At 40.1% G+C, this 17,235-nt stretch overlaps 1 protein-coding gene across 1 annotated transcript in view; it reads right to left on the bottom strand.

The window, feature by feature from the left end:
* Positions 1-2,214: 2,214 nt before the first annotated feature.
* ZSWIM6 (zinc finger SWIM-type containing 6) overlaps positions 2,215-17,235 on the bottom strand; it is a 110,680-nt gene continuing 95,659 nt past the window's right edge. The window contains exons 11-14 of the mRNA XM_054054293.1: positions 14,098-14,255; positions 13,422-13,585; positions 8,919-9,000; positions 2,215-4,774 (exon numbers count right to left, since the gene is read on the bottom strand). Of these exons, the coding sequence (XP_053910268.1) occupies positions 3,912-4,774; positions 8,919-9,000; positions 13,422-13,585; positions 14,098-14,255 (1,267 nt within the window). The 3' untranslated portion in view covers positions 2,215-3,911. The remainder of the gene's footprint in view (positions 4,775-8,918; positions 9,001-13,421; positions 13,586-14,097; positions 14,256-17,235) is intronic.

Below are 17,235 nucleotides of genomic sequence, written 5' to 3'. Positions count from 1 at the left end.
GAGATTTAGTAAGGCAAAGCACTCAGGTTATATTCTATCCGTAAAAATACTAGGAAGACAGTTTTACTTTTTGGTTGTAAAAAAAAAAAGTCATCTAAAATGTATCGCAAGAAATCTTGATTGGTCATCCAAAGCACTGATTGTACATATTAGCAGATGTACTGTCCTGAAAAAGCTCCACCTGTTCTACTGGACCAGACAACCATGGTGAAATGCAGTCTTCTTCTTCCAGCTCTAGACTCAGAATATTACCTGCAATTTCTCTCACTCTTTTTGAATTCCTTGTCATGTACATACAATCCAGGTTTAGCTCCTCTACATTAAAAACAAAAGATTTTGAGAATAAGACACAAAGTACTCCAAGGAAGTGGTCTTGGATTTCACTTGCACCTTAAAGTCAGTCTTCCATATGTGCCCTCCTTGCCCTTTTTCATGCTGAGAAGTTGGATAGCTTTCTCTTTCTGGACTGTCTAATAACACAGAAAAAATAACATCTTCCAGGATTTCATTCAACTCACCAATGAAGATATATATGGTGGCCTATGACATGGAATAGGTAGGCCCTTCACTACTGCACGGCAATCCTGGATATAACAAAATTCAGGAAAAGCACTCACACACTTGGAGACAATGACAGCAGGGGTGTTTAGTTGTGTATGGCAAATACATGTTCCTGAAGAGAACAAATTTGAAACACTGTATTTTGACTAGGCTTCTTTATCCTTATGCTTCAGAGTTAACTACAACACGTAGTTTTAGAAATTACCTTAGAAATATTTGATTCATTTTCACCAAGAGCCCTTAGGCTTTTTTTTTTTGTGGAATCCTATTCTTGGGTTCCTGCTACCTCCGTATACAAGAGCAGTACGTATCTGGAAATGTTTGCCAGAGAGATTGGCCAAGCCTCTGTGGGTCCTCGCGGGCTTTCAACACAGTGTGCACTGTGTATCTCCAAGGCAGCCACAGAAGACTTTAGTCATGAAAACAAGCCAAATAACGTTCCAGCAGTTCTGAAAGAAAAATAAGCCATTGTGCTCATCAAAAGCAAGTGGCAACCATCAGGACTGCATTTAATTCTAGAGCCTGGTCTTTAAACGGCTTTCAGTTTGCAATCTATACAACTCATAATATCATTAATATGGAGTCATTCACGAAAGGCAACCCCACTCCCTCCCACCCCTAATACAGGATGGAATATCCCTCTCTTTCCTTACTGTCTGTAGAAGAAAGTTCATCTACAAAGAAACAAAGCAAAAATGTAATGAGGACTCAATACTTCGAAGGAATAGAAGTCACAGAAAATAGGTAGTATTAGGTCGGGACAACTCAAGCTGTTTGCAAGGTTTAGTGAGGACTCATACCTTACATGACAAATCATACAAAGATTCAGATCTTTTCCTTCTTAATTTTCCACTGACACAAGCTTCACTATCAGAATCAATGGTTACACTGGTACCTCTGATCATTGCTCATTACGTGTGAATTCTCTTTCCATGTGATAATACTAAAACGAACAGAGTGACAGTGGTGTAGTCAAATACAACATCACGTAACACTCCTAAAATTATGAAGATGTTGGTAAAGCGGAAACTTCTCTTCGATTTTCAATGTTTCTGTATCCTGTTTTTCACCGAGGGCTGGAAAACTCATACAACTCTTACAGCGCAAGAGCTCCAAAAACACAGAAGTGTTGCCTTTCAGCTGGTGAGGAAGAACTCCATGCAGGGCAGAGTGAGCTGCATGGCTCAAAATACACAAATTTCTTAGAAAAAATAATTCAAGACTAGCAAGAACTGGCCTTGTACATATTCACAGCACCTCTTAACTCCCATCTCTACCCAAACAATCTACCAAGCGGGAACATAACCCCACCACACTCTACCATCCCAACAGGGCAGTATGTCAAGCTTACTGTTGGTTGCACAGGCCACATACCTTAAATCACAGGCAGCCTCTGACTCCTCCTCTGATGCACCAGGTCTTCTTTCACCAGCAACTGTGAACACTGCCATTCCGCAGCAGATTTTTGAGGAACAAAACATTTCTTTCCAGAACTCCGTGCACATATTACTTACCAGCGTAACACATCAAAGTTGCCAGCTGGAAATTTAAGATTATCTATACAAAATTCAACTCCAGTAACAGACACCATAAAGGAGGCAGAATCAACTTTCAAAAAACTAATTTTAATCAAAACAAAAAAATTGTTGATCATTAACAAGTTTATAAAACAGTGATTTAGTTACATAAATAAATTGATATCAGTGTATCAAATCTTAATTACTTTCAACTTCATGAGCATGTTTACATGGGTGATGAAGTACAACCTTTTTACCTATTATAATAAATAAAATGGAGAGCATGAAATAGTTTTTCTAAAAAAAAATACCTACAAATATACTTCTAGCATGTTCTCTAATGAAGGGAACAAGACACTGGACAACTTTTGCACCAAAACATAAAAACTGCTTTAAAAAGCACAAGGATACAGAACCATCAGCTAAAGTAAAGACACTATACTGTAACCAAAGTTGGTATTTAATAATATAATGAACAGTTTGGTAGTTAGATCTCCAGTTTGGTTATTTTAAAGCATTAAGACAAGGCAAGATAGAAGGCTGCTTTTGTTTGAGTAAATCTAGAGAAAATAAAATATATTAAAAAAACAAACTGAAAAGTAGAACAGTCATACCTACACAACTTTCTGTCCTGCACAAAGTCAAAATACCTATGCAGAATATATATATATAATATATATATATGTTATTTGTGCACAAGGGTTAGCTTATTATTAGCTCACTGCAAAGGCGTAATGTATCATGTCAATCATTTTGGAAAACGTTTTGCGTTTTGTGTCAAAAAGGATATTTCTTTAAGTCTTCTAGGCTAGGAGGCACAAACCCCAATTCTGGCATACTGTATTCTTAATGCTAAGGCTTGCTGCTCTGGCTGTGAATTTTTTTGTTGTCCTTCTTTACTATAGTGCCTGTTACAAGCATGTGTGTATGTGTGTATACATATATATGTATACACGGGTTGTATAAATATATATATATAAAATATTCCCCATTAGTTATCAGTCCAACCATGCAATCCAAAAGGTGGCTCTGCATAGATGCCCAGCATATAGTTCACCACCTGAGCCAACCCTGAAGCAAGGCGCACTGTAGTCCTTCTGATAGGTTTTTTTGTTTAAAACCAAGCTACTGCAGCTTCAAGTATTTTGCATTACATAGATTTTTTTTTTATTATAAATTAGTTAATGTTATATTTTTCAATATTCAGACATATACTATTATATATATACAGTACAATAAATGCTCTCATTCTTTTTTTAATTTTTTTGATAAATCCCTGAGAATGTATGTTGACAGTCGCTAAGTTTCCACATGCACAAGCATTGTGTGCCATGCTTCTGGATGAACAGCACTGCAAAGCCACGTGGTCAGCCTTTTAACTATTAGTATTTCATTTGTTGGTTTGTTTAAATACACTGAAATGTAAGGATGAGTTACAAAGGAGTAAAGCTGAATCCATTCGAGGTACTTATCACAGGATGGAGGTGTTTTGTTTGGTTTTTAAAGCCATTGCAATATATGTTTGTTTTTGAGGCTGTGAACGTATACAGAAAGAACAGGAGAGCAATGTGGTCTTTTGCCACTTGACAACATATACTCAGTGTAAACCAAACCTTTTTTAACCTCTCTCATACAAAACAGAAAAAAGGAAAAAAAAAATTGAACACACAAACTTTCACAACATGACAGTTTAGTTTGCAAACTCAATATAACTATACACATATAATACCGGTGTGGCTCTGTTTCTTTAAGTTAAAAAGGATACAAAGGCAGGCTCAAGTAAAAACAAACTGCCCCTCCCACCCCCCAACCCCTCTCATTCACACATTTTCATCAACCAAACCGCTCACGAACCAGCATCATCAGTTTCTTTTTGCCTTTGTAGATTTGTTTTAGGTTGTCAATAAACTGTGTAAACTGGATGTGACCATCGTGAGCCATCAAGAAGGTCTCTCGGGCCTTGCTGAGGAACTCTATAAACTCACTATAGTGTCGTGGGCTGATGTGAGTGAGACGTGAATGAGTTGTATTAATGTAGGCTCCGATCGTGGCATCCAAGAGTTGCCGTAAAGGGGCTTTGTCCAGTGACATGAGCTTACCAGAGTTCCTCCTTCCATGAAGTCCCACCATGCCAGGAGTGGTCAAAGTACACCTACGCAAAATGTCTGACAGTACTGTTGCACATTTGACACTTTTGACCACCAGAGGTATTATAGCTGCTAGCTCATTTTTCCCAAGGGAGTGGCTGAGCGCACATGCCCACAGAACGTCATTAATGGCAGGGTGTGTGTCCTGATTGTAACTCAGGTTGAGATGCGTCATGGCCAAAGTGGCCAACTTGTAGGCCCGCATGGGGTAACCACGGTGCTCCATGTATCGTGCTATAGTAAAAAGCTGTGAGTAGCTCATGCCTGTTGTAGCAGCATCTAGAACGATTTGGTACGCGGTCTCAAAAGCTATGTGATCCTTTTCACATAAGGTCAGTGCAGAGAGGGCACAGTTTTGAGGATCCTTCATGGCACACTGTAGAGCAAGCGTCCTAGCACTGCCAGCCAACTTCTCCTGCTGATGGCAGTCCAGATGCAGACGGACGATGGTGCTGTTGGACATCACTGTTGTAGCAACAATACTAGTGGCTTCTGTTGGAGTGAAAAGTGTAAACCAGTTTTGCATGATACTATCCAGTGCATAAACACCTGGGGAGAGAAAGAAAGGATTAGCCACAACTGATAAAACCTAGCAGATGCAGATGTTCTGCAAGAGATTGCATTTGCAAAGTCTAAGAGGTTGTCATACATCTAAGGGGATGCGCTTCTGCAAGAAGGGCTAAACCAGATAGTATGGCTACTGCGTAAACTCTCCAGCAATCAGAGATATACAGAACAACAAAAAAGCCTGCAAGATAAGCTTTAATCTTCTGGTGTGACAATTGTTATTCAAGAGAATTTGGATAAAAACTTCTGGCTTATTTGGTCTTATCACATCATTCAAAAGCAGCCCTCACGGTGAACACTTTTAAAGGCAATTTTAACCTTTCTCACTGTGCATCTCAAGGCACAGCACATGGACAAAAGAATATGAAAGTATGCTAAATGGCTTTCTTCATAGAACACAATGGTACACCTTAAGAGAAAACACTAAGCACATCTTAAAAAAAGACAACACAAAAACCACTCACCCAAAACCCACTAACCCGCACCTCCTCCCAATAAGCTTTTAGGGTGTATCTTTCTTGTATCAAATTCATATGCACCTGAGCATCAATATCCTCATTAGGGAAATACTCTGATTGAACTACTGGATATCACCTGAAATGCATATTTTCTTTACTATCACTTTATTCCTAGAGTGTGTATGTGTGTGTTTGGCAGGAGGAGGAAGGGGGAAATGGTGACTAATGGGTCCCGTAAATCAAACCTTATAGCCAACTAGAGTGCCTTATTATTGCTAGAGCCTGTTTACATGCATCTGTGAGCCCACCTACACCATACCCAGAGGTCCTAATTTTCTCTGTAGGACTCTGATGCTTCTCATGTACCCCTTCACTCGTATGCAACAATTCAGCATAGCCAGAGAATACCAGATCTTCATTAACTCAAGATAGACATTAAATGAAGATAAACAGATTCCTTGCTTTACCAGCTTGATTAAGTCTCAAGAGTACTTTGCATGACATTATAGGTTCTTTATGGGATACTTCTATTAGAATATGTAAACTAATTTAAAGCAGTATTAAAACCAGCATTTTATTTGCTGATATGCAACTGCACAAAATAATACCCAGGCACTAATATCTGTAAGATGGCCTCAGTAATAATTATCTTTGAAAAGATATAAAAACAATAAAACAAGAGCATTGCATGAAAATTTGCAGACACAAACCACTTTGTGGCTGTGGGCATACAAAGGCAAGCTGTATTCTCCCATGCTACTGACAACATTAATTTCCCAGTTAAGCATAAAGGAAAAAATAAACTAATCCAGAGAATAAGCAGCAGTAATCCTCTGAAGTTCTGAAACTGATGAAGAATCTATGCAATACAATCCAACTCAGATGTATGCAAAAGGAATAAATACAATGTGGAAACATGCTTTCCATAAATATCTTAAGGGACAATTAAAACTGCTCCTTTGTCATGAGTACTTATATTGTCCCTGCTACCACAGCAGCTGATAATTCATATTTTTTTTACAGCCACACAGATTTTAATGCCCTCATCTTCATTTTCAGATTCTGTACCTTCATCCTGCAGATTGTAAACTGGAATACAGAAGTTAAGGGACACCTCATCAAGACACAAGAAGTCTATGGCAAAATCCAGAAATTAACGTAACACCCTGCTGAATGCACTACTCTCCTACTGCTGTCCTATACGGTTGCTTCTGTTCCCACCTTATTTTTAACTTACGTAGTTAAAAATATATGCATTGGTATTTCCGGTGCAGACAACAGGCCTGCACAGTGTTGTAGCCACAAAACAAAGACTCTAAGCTTCTGTTTACCCAAGGGCTTAAAAAAAAACCCTAACCCTAACAATGGAAACCCTTTCTTGAGATCCTGTCTGTCACACAGCAGGAGGCATCCTCAGCATTTCATTCACCCATTTTCTGGTGGTTCTTCCCACAACTGATCAGATAGCAATTGTGCTTGCCTTACAGAGCAAGCACAGTTGTAGCACAATACAGTAGCCCATAATCATGAGCCTTTTCTCTACTGCAGCCTCAAGCCCAAACACATCAAGGAAGGGACAACAGGAAATCTAGAGTATTTCCCATGAGGTTATCATAGAATCACAGAATGGTTTGAGTTGGAAGGGAACTTAAAGGTCATCTAATTCCACCCCTGTCCTGCGATGGGCAGGGACACTTCTCACTAGATCAGGGTGCTCAAGGCCCCATCCAGCATGGCCTTGAACACCTCCAGGGATGGGGAATCCACAACTTTCTTGCGCTACATGTTCCAGTGCCACATCACTCTGATTGTTAAGAATTTCCTTCTAATGTCTAGTCTAAATCTGCCCCTATCCAGTTTAAAGGCTTTCCCTCTTGTCCTATCACTGCATGCGTTTGCAAACAGTCCCTCTCCAGGTTTCTTGTAGGTCCCTTTCAGGTATTGGAAGGTCGCTATAAGGTCTTCTCAGAGCCTTCTCTTCTCCAGGCTGAACAACCCCAACTCTCTCTGCCTGTCTTCACATGGGTGGTGCTGCTACCTCTGATCATCCTTGTAGCCCTCCTCTGGACCCAGTCCAACAGTTCCATATCCTTCTTATATTGAGGATTCCATACTGGACACAATACTCCAGATGAGGTCTCACGAGAGCAGAACAGAGGGACAGAATCACCTCCCTTGACCTGCTGGCCACGCTTCTTTTGATGCAGCCCAGGATACATTTGGCCTTCTGGGCTGTAAATGCACATTGCCGACCCATGTGGAGCTTCTCATCAATCAGCCCTTCCAAGTCTTTCTCCCTGCAGGACATGCTCTCAATCACACCATCTCCCATCCTGTACTGAAACCACAGGTTGCCTCAATCCAGGTGTAGGCCCTTGCAACTTGCCTTGTTGAACCTCATGAAGTTCTCACAGGCCCACCTCTCCAGCTTGTCCAGGTCCATCTGGATGACATCCCACCCTTCCAGTGTGACAACTGTACCACTTAGCTTGGTGTCATCTGCAAACTTGCTGAGAGTGCACTTGATCTCACTGTCTATATCATCAACGAAGATATTAAACTGCACCGGTGCCAGTACAGACCCCTGAGGGACAGCACTTGTCACGGATCTCCATCTAGACATCAAGCCATTGACCACTGCTCTCTGAATACAAGCATCCAACCAATTTCTTATCCACTGAACAGTCTACCCATCAAATCCATATCTCTCCAATTTAGAGAGAAGGATGTTGGGGGGGACCACGTCAAAGGCTTTCCAGAAGTCTAGACAGATCGCATCCTTCAGCTTTCCTGTGTCCACTGCTGTGCTTACACAGTCATAGAAAGCCACTAGGTAGGTCAGGCAGGACTTGCCCTGGGTGAAGCCATGCCAGCTGCCTTGAATCACCTCCCCATCTTCCATGTTTTTAGCATAGCTTCTAGGAGGATCTGTTCCATGATCTTCCCAGGCACAGAAGTGAGGCTGACAGATCAGTACTTCCCAGAGTCATTTTTTCTACCCTTTTTAAAAACGCGGACAATATTACACAATCTTCCAGTCACCAGATACTTCTCCTGATTGCCATGACTTTTGAAATACCATGGAGAATGGCCTGGCAACCACATCAGCCAATTCCGTCAGGACTCTGGGATGCATCTCATCAGGTCCCATAGACTTGTGTATGTTCAGGTTCCTCAAGTGGTCATGAACCTGAACCTCCCCTACAGTTGGGGGGGGGTTTACCCCCCTGGTCTCCATCTTGATATCCATTGACCCAGGAGGGGTGAGGAGAGCAGTTGGTAGTGAAGACTGAGGCAAAAAACTTGAGTACCCCAACCTTCACCTAATCTGTTGATACGAGGTCACCGTTTTCATCCGTCAGTGGGGGTATGCTTTCTTTAACCTTCCTTTTCTGATTGACATACCTATAGAAGCCCTTCCTGTTAGTCTTCATTTCCCTTGCCAAGTTCAGCCTAAGCTTGCATACTCCAGCCTTGCAATGGAAAGAAGTCACACTGCATTATTGAACTACTGTCTCACTCAGTCTCACCCACTTATTGCCACGTCTTCTCACCAAAGGAACTTTATAGATTAACAGAAAGTGGGAGATATTTGCCAAACGTGGGTGTTGACAAGTAAGATCAAGCCCTCCAAGATTAGCTAACAAAAGAAGCATCTCAAAACATACCCACTTCTGTTGCGCATGTTACCAACCACCTCACCATTTCCCGCCGTCGCCAATTCAGTGTCGACAGCGTCATTCGCATCACCTATTAAAGCAAAAGAAGCAAAATAAATATTAATCCTATTGCAAATGAAGGCAATACACCAACAACTAGGGATTTTAAGCTAAATACACCGAGGTTCAAAATGGCAGTCTTTCCCTCTCCATTATTACCTCTTTTTTAAGCAGATAAGTCAAAAGATCTGAAAAATACTGCTCAGCTATCTTAGAATAGTATGCAGAGAGTAATTCCAACAGCAGATCCTTCAAGGCTAAAGAAAGACTGTTTTATCTGCAGAGAAAGAATTAAAAAAATCCCAACACCAACCTCATAAAAAAGCCCCCTCTAAACAATAAAAACCCAATCAATCACCAATTATTCAAATTAAATTATATCACGTCTGCTCCCTCTATGCATAGCAGTCTTTGAAGTGGAAATGTGTCAAGTCTTGTTGGGTAAACTAACCCCTTCAATTTTCCACCCATCAGCATTTGTTTTCATTGATTTCAACAAGTCAAGGAGTTAATGCACTGTGATTTGAACGGCTACTTATTCTTCAAAGACACATATACCATTCCAGATATATCCAGATACTATTAGGAAGTTCACAGTTCTCTATCTGATCAAGGAGTCCCGGCGAAGGGACCATAGGAATCCTAAAAAAAGACTGAGCCTTGGTTGCAGTGCTCATGTTTTATATCACTTGCCATTATTGCATATGTTGTGTCGAGAAACACAGGCAAATACATTTATTCAGTAAAACGAACTCCACACAGAAATTACACATAAAGCTTGCTTCATCTATGTGGAAACACCCCACATATATCTAGGAGTACGAAAAAAGCAAATAGTTTTCCACTCAAATTCTCAGCGTTCACACTGAGTATGGTATTACTATTAGTAGCAATTAAACAAAAAGCGTAATAGGTCAATGAGAGTTCTCACCAATAATCTTCACATATTAAACCACCAAATGCACTCATAGAAGAGCTTGGAGTCAGCAGTATTCATAAGAGGTTTCTCAAACACTATCCCTTCCCAATCCTAAAGTGACTTTGAAGTGGCATGTAGTCCTCTCATATTTGTTACCTTTGCTACTTCCTTTAGCCTTACACTGTAGACAAGATAATTAAGAAGACTGAAAGATTGCTGAGGAGCACAAACGCACAGGTGATCTTTAAGAAGTCCTGTTATGAGCAACTATGAATAGTTCCAAGCTGGCCTACAAACATTCCCTCCCTGAGACCCTGGGTGACGTACAACCAGGCACCAAAGATACAGGATAAGGTCAGCTTTGTTGGCATTAGAAATTGCTGTCTCATTTTAACTAAACAGTAAGTTAAGTGCTAGATTGGAGAATAGAATTTTGAAAGAAAACAAACTAATCCATAAGGAGTAACCCAGTACATTTTAAAATATGAAAACATGGCTAAGGTAAATCATGGATCTAGCCTTTGCTTGAAGTGATTTCCTGTATTGATGCACACACAGATGGAAGGCTAACATTTCTCCAGTAGTCATGATGAGTTTTCAGGTTCCCCCAAACAGAGTGAATCCAAGAGAAAATATAGGATTATGGCCTAAATTCTGCTCCTGGTAAGGGAGGGAAGGAAAAGGAAAAAAAAGGTGCAAATGATAACTTTTCTGAAAGTCTTCAGCATGTGTAGCAGGCATAATAATAGCTCCAGCACAGACTGTCCTAACTCGAAAGTGAAAAGCAACACTCTAGTTTCTTGATTTGTTAAAGTCTCTCAATAAACTATCCTGGAATTAGGTTCCTTTCATTTGCTTAAACTGACAAACTGAGAACATCAAGAGAGGAGCCCCTTTACTGATGATAAAAACCCCAAGGACTTCAAATAATGCATGTATTGATTGTCCTGACCAAGAAGAAGCTGAAGTTAATTTATACCGTAGCACAAGCAGCCAAAGAACTATTTCACTTTTGCTCAGCATATTCTTGAGCTACCTCTTCCTAAAAGCGAGTTTCACATCTGTCCAAAAATTATCCAAGACCTCTGCTATCAATTGAAAAGAGCCGCTCAACAAGTCAGAAAGTCTGAAAATTATGAGAGGCCCTTGGGAATTACACTGCTTATCTAAAAGCCATGCCTTTTTCACATAGAATAAACTTGACTTCATCTTGATGGATCTTTATAAGAAGTTTAGTGTAGAGAAACAGATGTCACCACCCATAAGAGATAAAAGAAATGGCCAGCCAACCATTAGCTCCAATATCGACAAGAAAATTTTGTCATGCACATTGGAAGGAGGTTTATTTATTTACTCATTCAAAGCTTCGAGGGGAAAGGGCACCACTGGCTGAACATGAATCTAATGATCACCTGCACTCATACACTCAGCAGATCTGCCAGCAGTACCTGTTCACATGCATGTGGTAATACTTGGACTGATGTAGCGTACAACAGGCAAACAGAGAAATCTCCCATACATGCATATCTTCTAGCATCTGTGTCAGTAAAGTTCTGAAGGACAGAATTCATCTGAGATGTTCCATGCCCATTTGGACATGCTGATGACCTCTTTCCACAGCAAGTTTTCCTCCTGCTGAGTCACATAACACATGCTACCATTTGAAATAGAGAGAACGAACCCTGGAGTCCATACATTACTCCCCAGTTTAGAGGAACATATGAGGGCTTTCTGTGGGAGATCCCAGGGAGAGTTGTGAAAGTGTTGGTATCATGTCCTCAGCCCAACTTGTTGTTGCTGTAGCTGAGGCAGAACAGTATAACTGTGAGGACACTGTCTACCACGTTAGGGGAGTAAGTTTTCTAAGGTACACAAATGACATAAGTAGTCTGATACTAGATAGTGAATGAAGACAACACAATTGCCATTAAGCCAGGGAAGGAAGGGAAGGGGGAAGCATCTATAGACCACTAGAGACAGTGCTGACACTATGGAATTTGATTTACCACTACACAACTGTGAATTACTACCAGAAAACAGCTATGTATTTTCCTTCTGGAAAGCAAACTACCTTTAAGATTCTTAAAATATCTTTGTAAGCCTGGGATAGAACAGTGGACAAGTTCTACCCTAGTTTGTTTCAAACCATGGGACTGAGAACAAAGTAGAAGTTCAGGATGTTTCTTCCACTAGATCTCACTGGAGACAGTCCGATTACACCATCAACCACAAAGGAGTATCGATGAACACAGTGATATCCAAAGTGTGCTGCTACCACTGAATGACACTCAGTAAATGCTAGAGGTCACACACACAGTCACATGGGTTCTTTTCAAGTAAGGAAACATTTAAGGCAGAAACATACCAAGATGTGAAAATATAAGTCTATTTCCACAGCAACCTTGGGAATAAGAAAGTCTAACAAAGCATACAGAATCTCAGACGTCTGATGAAAGACTTCTAAACATCTAGAACAGGCAAACAGTACTTTTCTTTGACATGAGAAGCAACTGGGATAATATTCTTTCCCCAAAAGTCTTCGAGCTTATATTTACTGTAGCAAAGTAATAAATATTTTTCTGATCTTTGCATGGGTTTTTTGAAGAAATCTCTGGAGAAGGATGAAGAGATTTATTTTTGTTCAAATGAACTGTGTAAACTCCAAGACTCATCACTGCAAGGCAATATTATTTCAGATACCTAAAACATAGCTGTTTCCTTTTAGCTTGCAAAGTCTCTCCTAAGAACACCAAAACTGATCTGAGGTTCTCATAAAGCTCAACCCAAGTCTGATGCATTTGACTGTCCCACAGCCTGTGAAGTACAGGATTTTCGTGAAGGAAGCGAGAGGGCTGCTGTTAGCAGAGTCTGCCTTAGAAACTGGTCATTATGGTTGACCTTGGCTTTCTCTACCAACTCTCATCTAGGGCAAAGTAAGAGAAAGAATGGTAAGAAACCTCTCAAGACTATGCAAAAAATAGTGCAATTTTGGCAAGCAGAGAAGTTCTGCTCTCTAGCCAATCATACATATATACTCCCAAAACCACTGCACTGGTCCTTTCTCACCCCTGAATAGAAGAGTGCCCTGCAGACATCTGCTCCCAGCTCCCTCTTCCTTCCACTTGAACGGCACAAAGTGGCTACATAGGCACTTGGATCTGTGCTTAACAGTCCACTGAACTTTGTATCAGATAACAGAGTCTAAAAACTCAAGCCCAAAGAATCGCTGAATCATAGAATCACCCACGTTGGAAGGGACGCACAAGAACTGAGCCCAATTCCTATCTCTGCAGAGGACAACCCCAAAATTCACACAGTGTGTCTGAGGGCATTATTCCAATGCTTCTTGAATACTGCCAGGTTTGGTGCAATTACTGCTTCCCTGGGGAGCCTGTTCTAGTTTTCCACCACTCTCTGGGTGAAGAACCTTGTCCTTATATCTAGAGGATGTGGTCCTCAGTGCTTAAGAGCTATACCCACCAACATTAGGTCAATCTCTTTTCTTCTGCAGTAACAATGAAGAAGGGAAATACCTGAAGGCCCAGCTCCAGAGAAACTTTCAGAAGAGTGATGTCTGGCAAGCTGTCCATGAGTGTTGCTATTTTAAATGCATCCTGGGCAAGTTTGAAAATGTGTGATGAGGAGTGGATATTTTTCTGGATGGATTCTAATACTGTTTCCAGTCTCCGAACATCACCTGCAAGGTGTAAAGAAAATCACCAAAATGGAACAAAATATCCAGAGAGGCATTATTGAAGTTGCCATTGCTGTGCTGTAGAATTATGTTTCACTTACACATAGTTCATTTTTAGAAACCTTCCATAACTGAATCACTTAAAAGAGACAAGATAGTATAAACTCCTCCAACGCCTGATGTTGTTAGTGCAATACATGGCCGAAAGCCATCCCGATTTGTGAATTTTAGAAGTAATTTGTCCATTCTTGAGTCTCAGACTATTCTGTAGGTCAGAAAAAAAAAAAAGCTGTCTCACGAGCCTCAAATTGAGCTCATCTGACTACCATCTAGCTAGCTCAGTTATTTTGTCAGATCATTAACTGACAGGTTTAAGCCAGTTAAGTTTGTTATACCCACTTCAAGCTCGTGTCAGACTGCAATTTGGATTCCTAAACACAAGTTTTATAATCTGTTTACTCCATGCAATATTAAAAGCATACATTTAGCCGAGTAGACAACTGACAGCAATGTACCTTTGGCTGCTGTTAGCATGGTTGATGCCAGCTCACACTGCTGGGATTCAATGTGACTTAGGGTGAACCAGCGGGGATACCGGTTTGGAACAACTGATGCAATGTGGTGTGGGCGGGACATGTCTCCTGAAGGAGCTGTAGATTCCAATACTAGCAACCTGAAATAAGGAAGAAATCCTCTTTCATTAAATCATTATTACATTAGGTTATTCATGAGCAAAATTAAAGCTGAAGAACAGTTGACCTTGTTTACGCAATGGGCCATTTTTCTTATAAAAATAGCTACTAGAAAACCACCTCTGAACCTTAGAAGTCCATCAGGCCATCTGCAGGTATTCACTGGACAATTAAGTCACCCAAGCAGCCAAGACAGACTTTCTGCACCACGCAGAGCTGAAACTTTTCTCCCTGCATCATTTCAGTCTTTGAACCCCAGCTCTCAGGAAGGAAAGTGAAGTAGTCCTACACTGTATTGAGAAAATGTAAAACACTTTTCACTATTTGGGACATACCTTTTTCGCTTACCAATGTCCAAGGCATGGAAGAGGGGTATTCAACAAGTCACTTGAATTTTTACCTTACAACAAATTCAGACATTGAACAAAAGGGACATTCTACACTTCAACTGCAACTACTTTTTAAAGTCCCTGAACTTTAGCCAACCTATGCAAAAAGTAGTTATTGAATCAAAATGCTTATTTTTGTTCACATAATTAAGCATTGTTCCAGGACTTGAATGGTTAATATGACATGAAATGATAGTAACATGACAACGCCCAGAAGAAAAGCCTTTCTAGTGCTCAGCTCCTTCATCAGGGTTAACACCTGGGTTCTGTTTCTACCAGCTTTCATATACAAGTGATTTTTTTAGCGGTAAGTCATCTGGGAGGACAAAGGAAATTGGATCCAACACACATTGTGATTTTCTGTGACAGAATACTTCTTATGCAATAAGCTCATTTAAACATAAGCTTCAATTTCTTGTACTTAAATAGATATCCAAGTTCTTTAAGTAACTGGAGTGCACGTCTTTTTTCAAAGTAAGATAGTTATAAGTTCCATCAGTTTTCTGTAGGTTCTTGAAGTATATGAGAGTATGCTTAAGAACTCTCTGAGGAAGGTATCTAGAAGGCATATATAAATACAATGTACCATTGTAAATAACTATCAGCAGATTAACATTTTCAGACCTGTTTATGTGTATGCTAATGTGAAAAAAACCGCAAACCTTCCCTTTTAATTCATATCAAGAGTAAAATCTCTTCACTCATATCACAGAAACATTTCTTTATATAGCTTTACACACCTAAAAATAAAATGTAAACTCTTCAGCTGATTTTTTTCCAAGTATTGAGTGTGGGGGGAAAGATGCATTATTAGATGGATTCAATAAACAGTAAAAGTTCCACCTACCTAATGCAAAAAGGGATTATTCGGTTATGAGTAACAGTAAATAGACAAAGAGCATGAAAGAAAGAGGCTGTTTTGGGTAAATCTTTTGTCACTTTGAATTTCATTGCCAGCTTCTATGTTCTTTTGCAGTGGAAAGAAATGCTGTTGTGAATTGGTGGCTTTCATGCAATTTTGGCAAGATTAGGGAACATCAAAACAAGCACAAGCAGATTTAGCATTCTTCACTTTTTTCACCGCTTTCAAATAAAATACTCCAGAGCTTCCATCATGGGTCATTCATCTGTGTAGACTTGTGTATAGACACAGTAAACACTTATGTCTGGAGAACAACTAGCTGAGGTCTCAGGAAGGTAACTTCTTTAATAAATGTTGAAGTGGAGAAAGAAATGTGTTCCACTTATAAAAGCATGAACAACCACACAGATTTCAATACAGCATCTTTACTAAGGTGCTGTATTTGTAGATTTTAGACCTTGCCACAGCCATTTCATATGTGCCAGGCAAGAGCAGATGCTCAAGTTTTCCTCTTCTGACCAACTTAGCCTTGCAATCATGAGACAGACATTCAATCTTAATGTTTGCTTTCTCCTTCTCCCCTCAAAACAGAATTAAGTTACTTTTTTACCTGTTCTGTACCCAGAGTCCGTTACAGACTGAACTACCACTTTGGTGCAAACAGAAAGAGGAAAAATTGAGAAGTGTTGAGGAACACAGACAGACATGGAATACGAAGTGTCTAAATCTGTCACCACCACAGCACAAGACAGCAGTCCACATTTCTGAGGACCACCAAATATCAAAAATCCAGAAAGCGATTATTGTCTAAGGTTGAACTCTCACTTGCCTTATGCAGTGATAGCAAAAGGGCTATGCAGAAAAGCCCCAATTACACTGAAGTCTCCTGTGATTTTACCAAATGGAAACAAACAGACGACAACTTCAAACAGACCAGTATAAGAAAAGTAACTTCTTTGGCTGAGATGGCAGCTTCATAGCAAAAGATGGTTGCAGCTACCCCTGACTAACAAGATCATTCAGATCTTTCAGTGTCTTGTTTGTTTTTCCAGTTGAGAAAGGAAACTTCCAGAGAAAGTTTTTAGTTATGATTGGCTTCTAAGAAAAGCCCACATCCTTGTTCAAAAGTAATGGCATGCTGCCATCACGTTCACTGAAGTATTCAGTGCGTTTTGCAAAGCTGCTGATGGATGTCTATATTCCAGCCTTTCAGCGTAGCTCCAGTAATTCAGTTTAAGGAGGAAAAATCCACACAAACAATCTCTGGGAAACACTTTAAGGTAGTAACTGAATATAAATACAAGGACATGTCTACTTTATAAAATGTACCTAAAAAAACAAAACAAAAAAACCCAACAAAAACCTGACCAACCAACAAAACCCATCCACCACATCTTGTACTGTCTTGCCCATCTGATATGATTCAGGTTATTGATGCACTTAACTGGCAATAAATGAAGACAGTTGTACTTAGATGGCCCAGACAGCTTTCTGATCATGTGTGAAGATTCTCTATAGTTCACCAGTAATGCACTTCTGTCTTCTGAGTTTATTTCCTAAAATGCTAATCATAAGCAGCAAGTATGCAAGGTCACTCTTCACATATATCAAGGCTCTTTCCTTAACATCCATTACTACACACTTGAGGCAAAAACCCCAAGCTAAGCAGACCTTTGGCCTGACCTGATAGTAGCTATGTTTTGTTCCTAC

This window comes from Cuculus canorus, chromosome Z, assembly GCF_017976375.1.
Source record: "Cuculus canorus isolate bCucCan1 chromosome Z, bCucCan1.pri, whole genome shotgun sequence".
NCBI classification, from domain to species: Eukaryota; Metazoa; Chordata; class Aves; order Cuculiformes; family Cuculidae; genus Cuculus; species Cuculus canorus.
The sequence above is the reverse complement of the archived record's forward strand: the minus strand, read 5'-3'. Positions and strand labels throughout refer to the sequence as shown.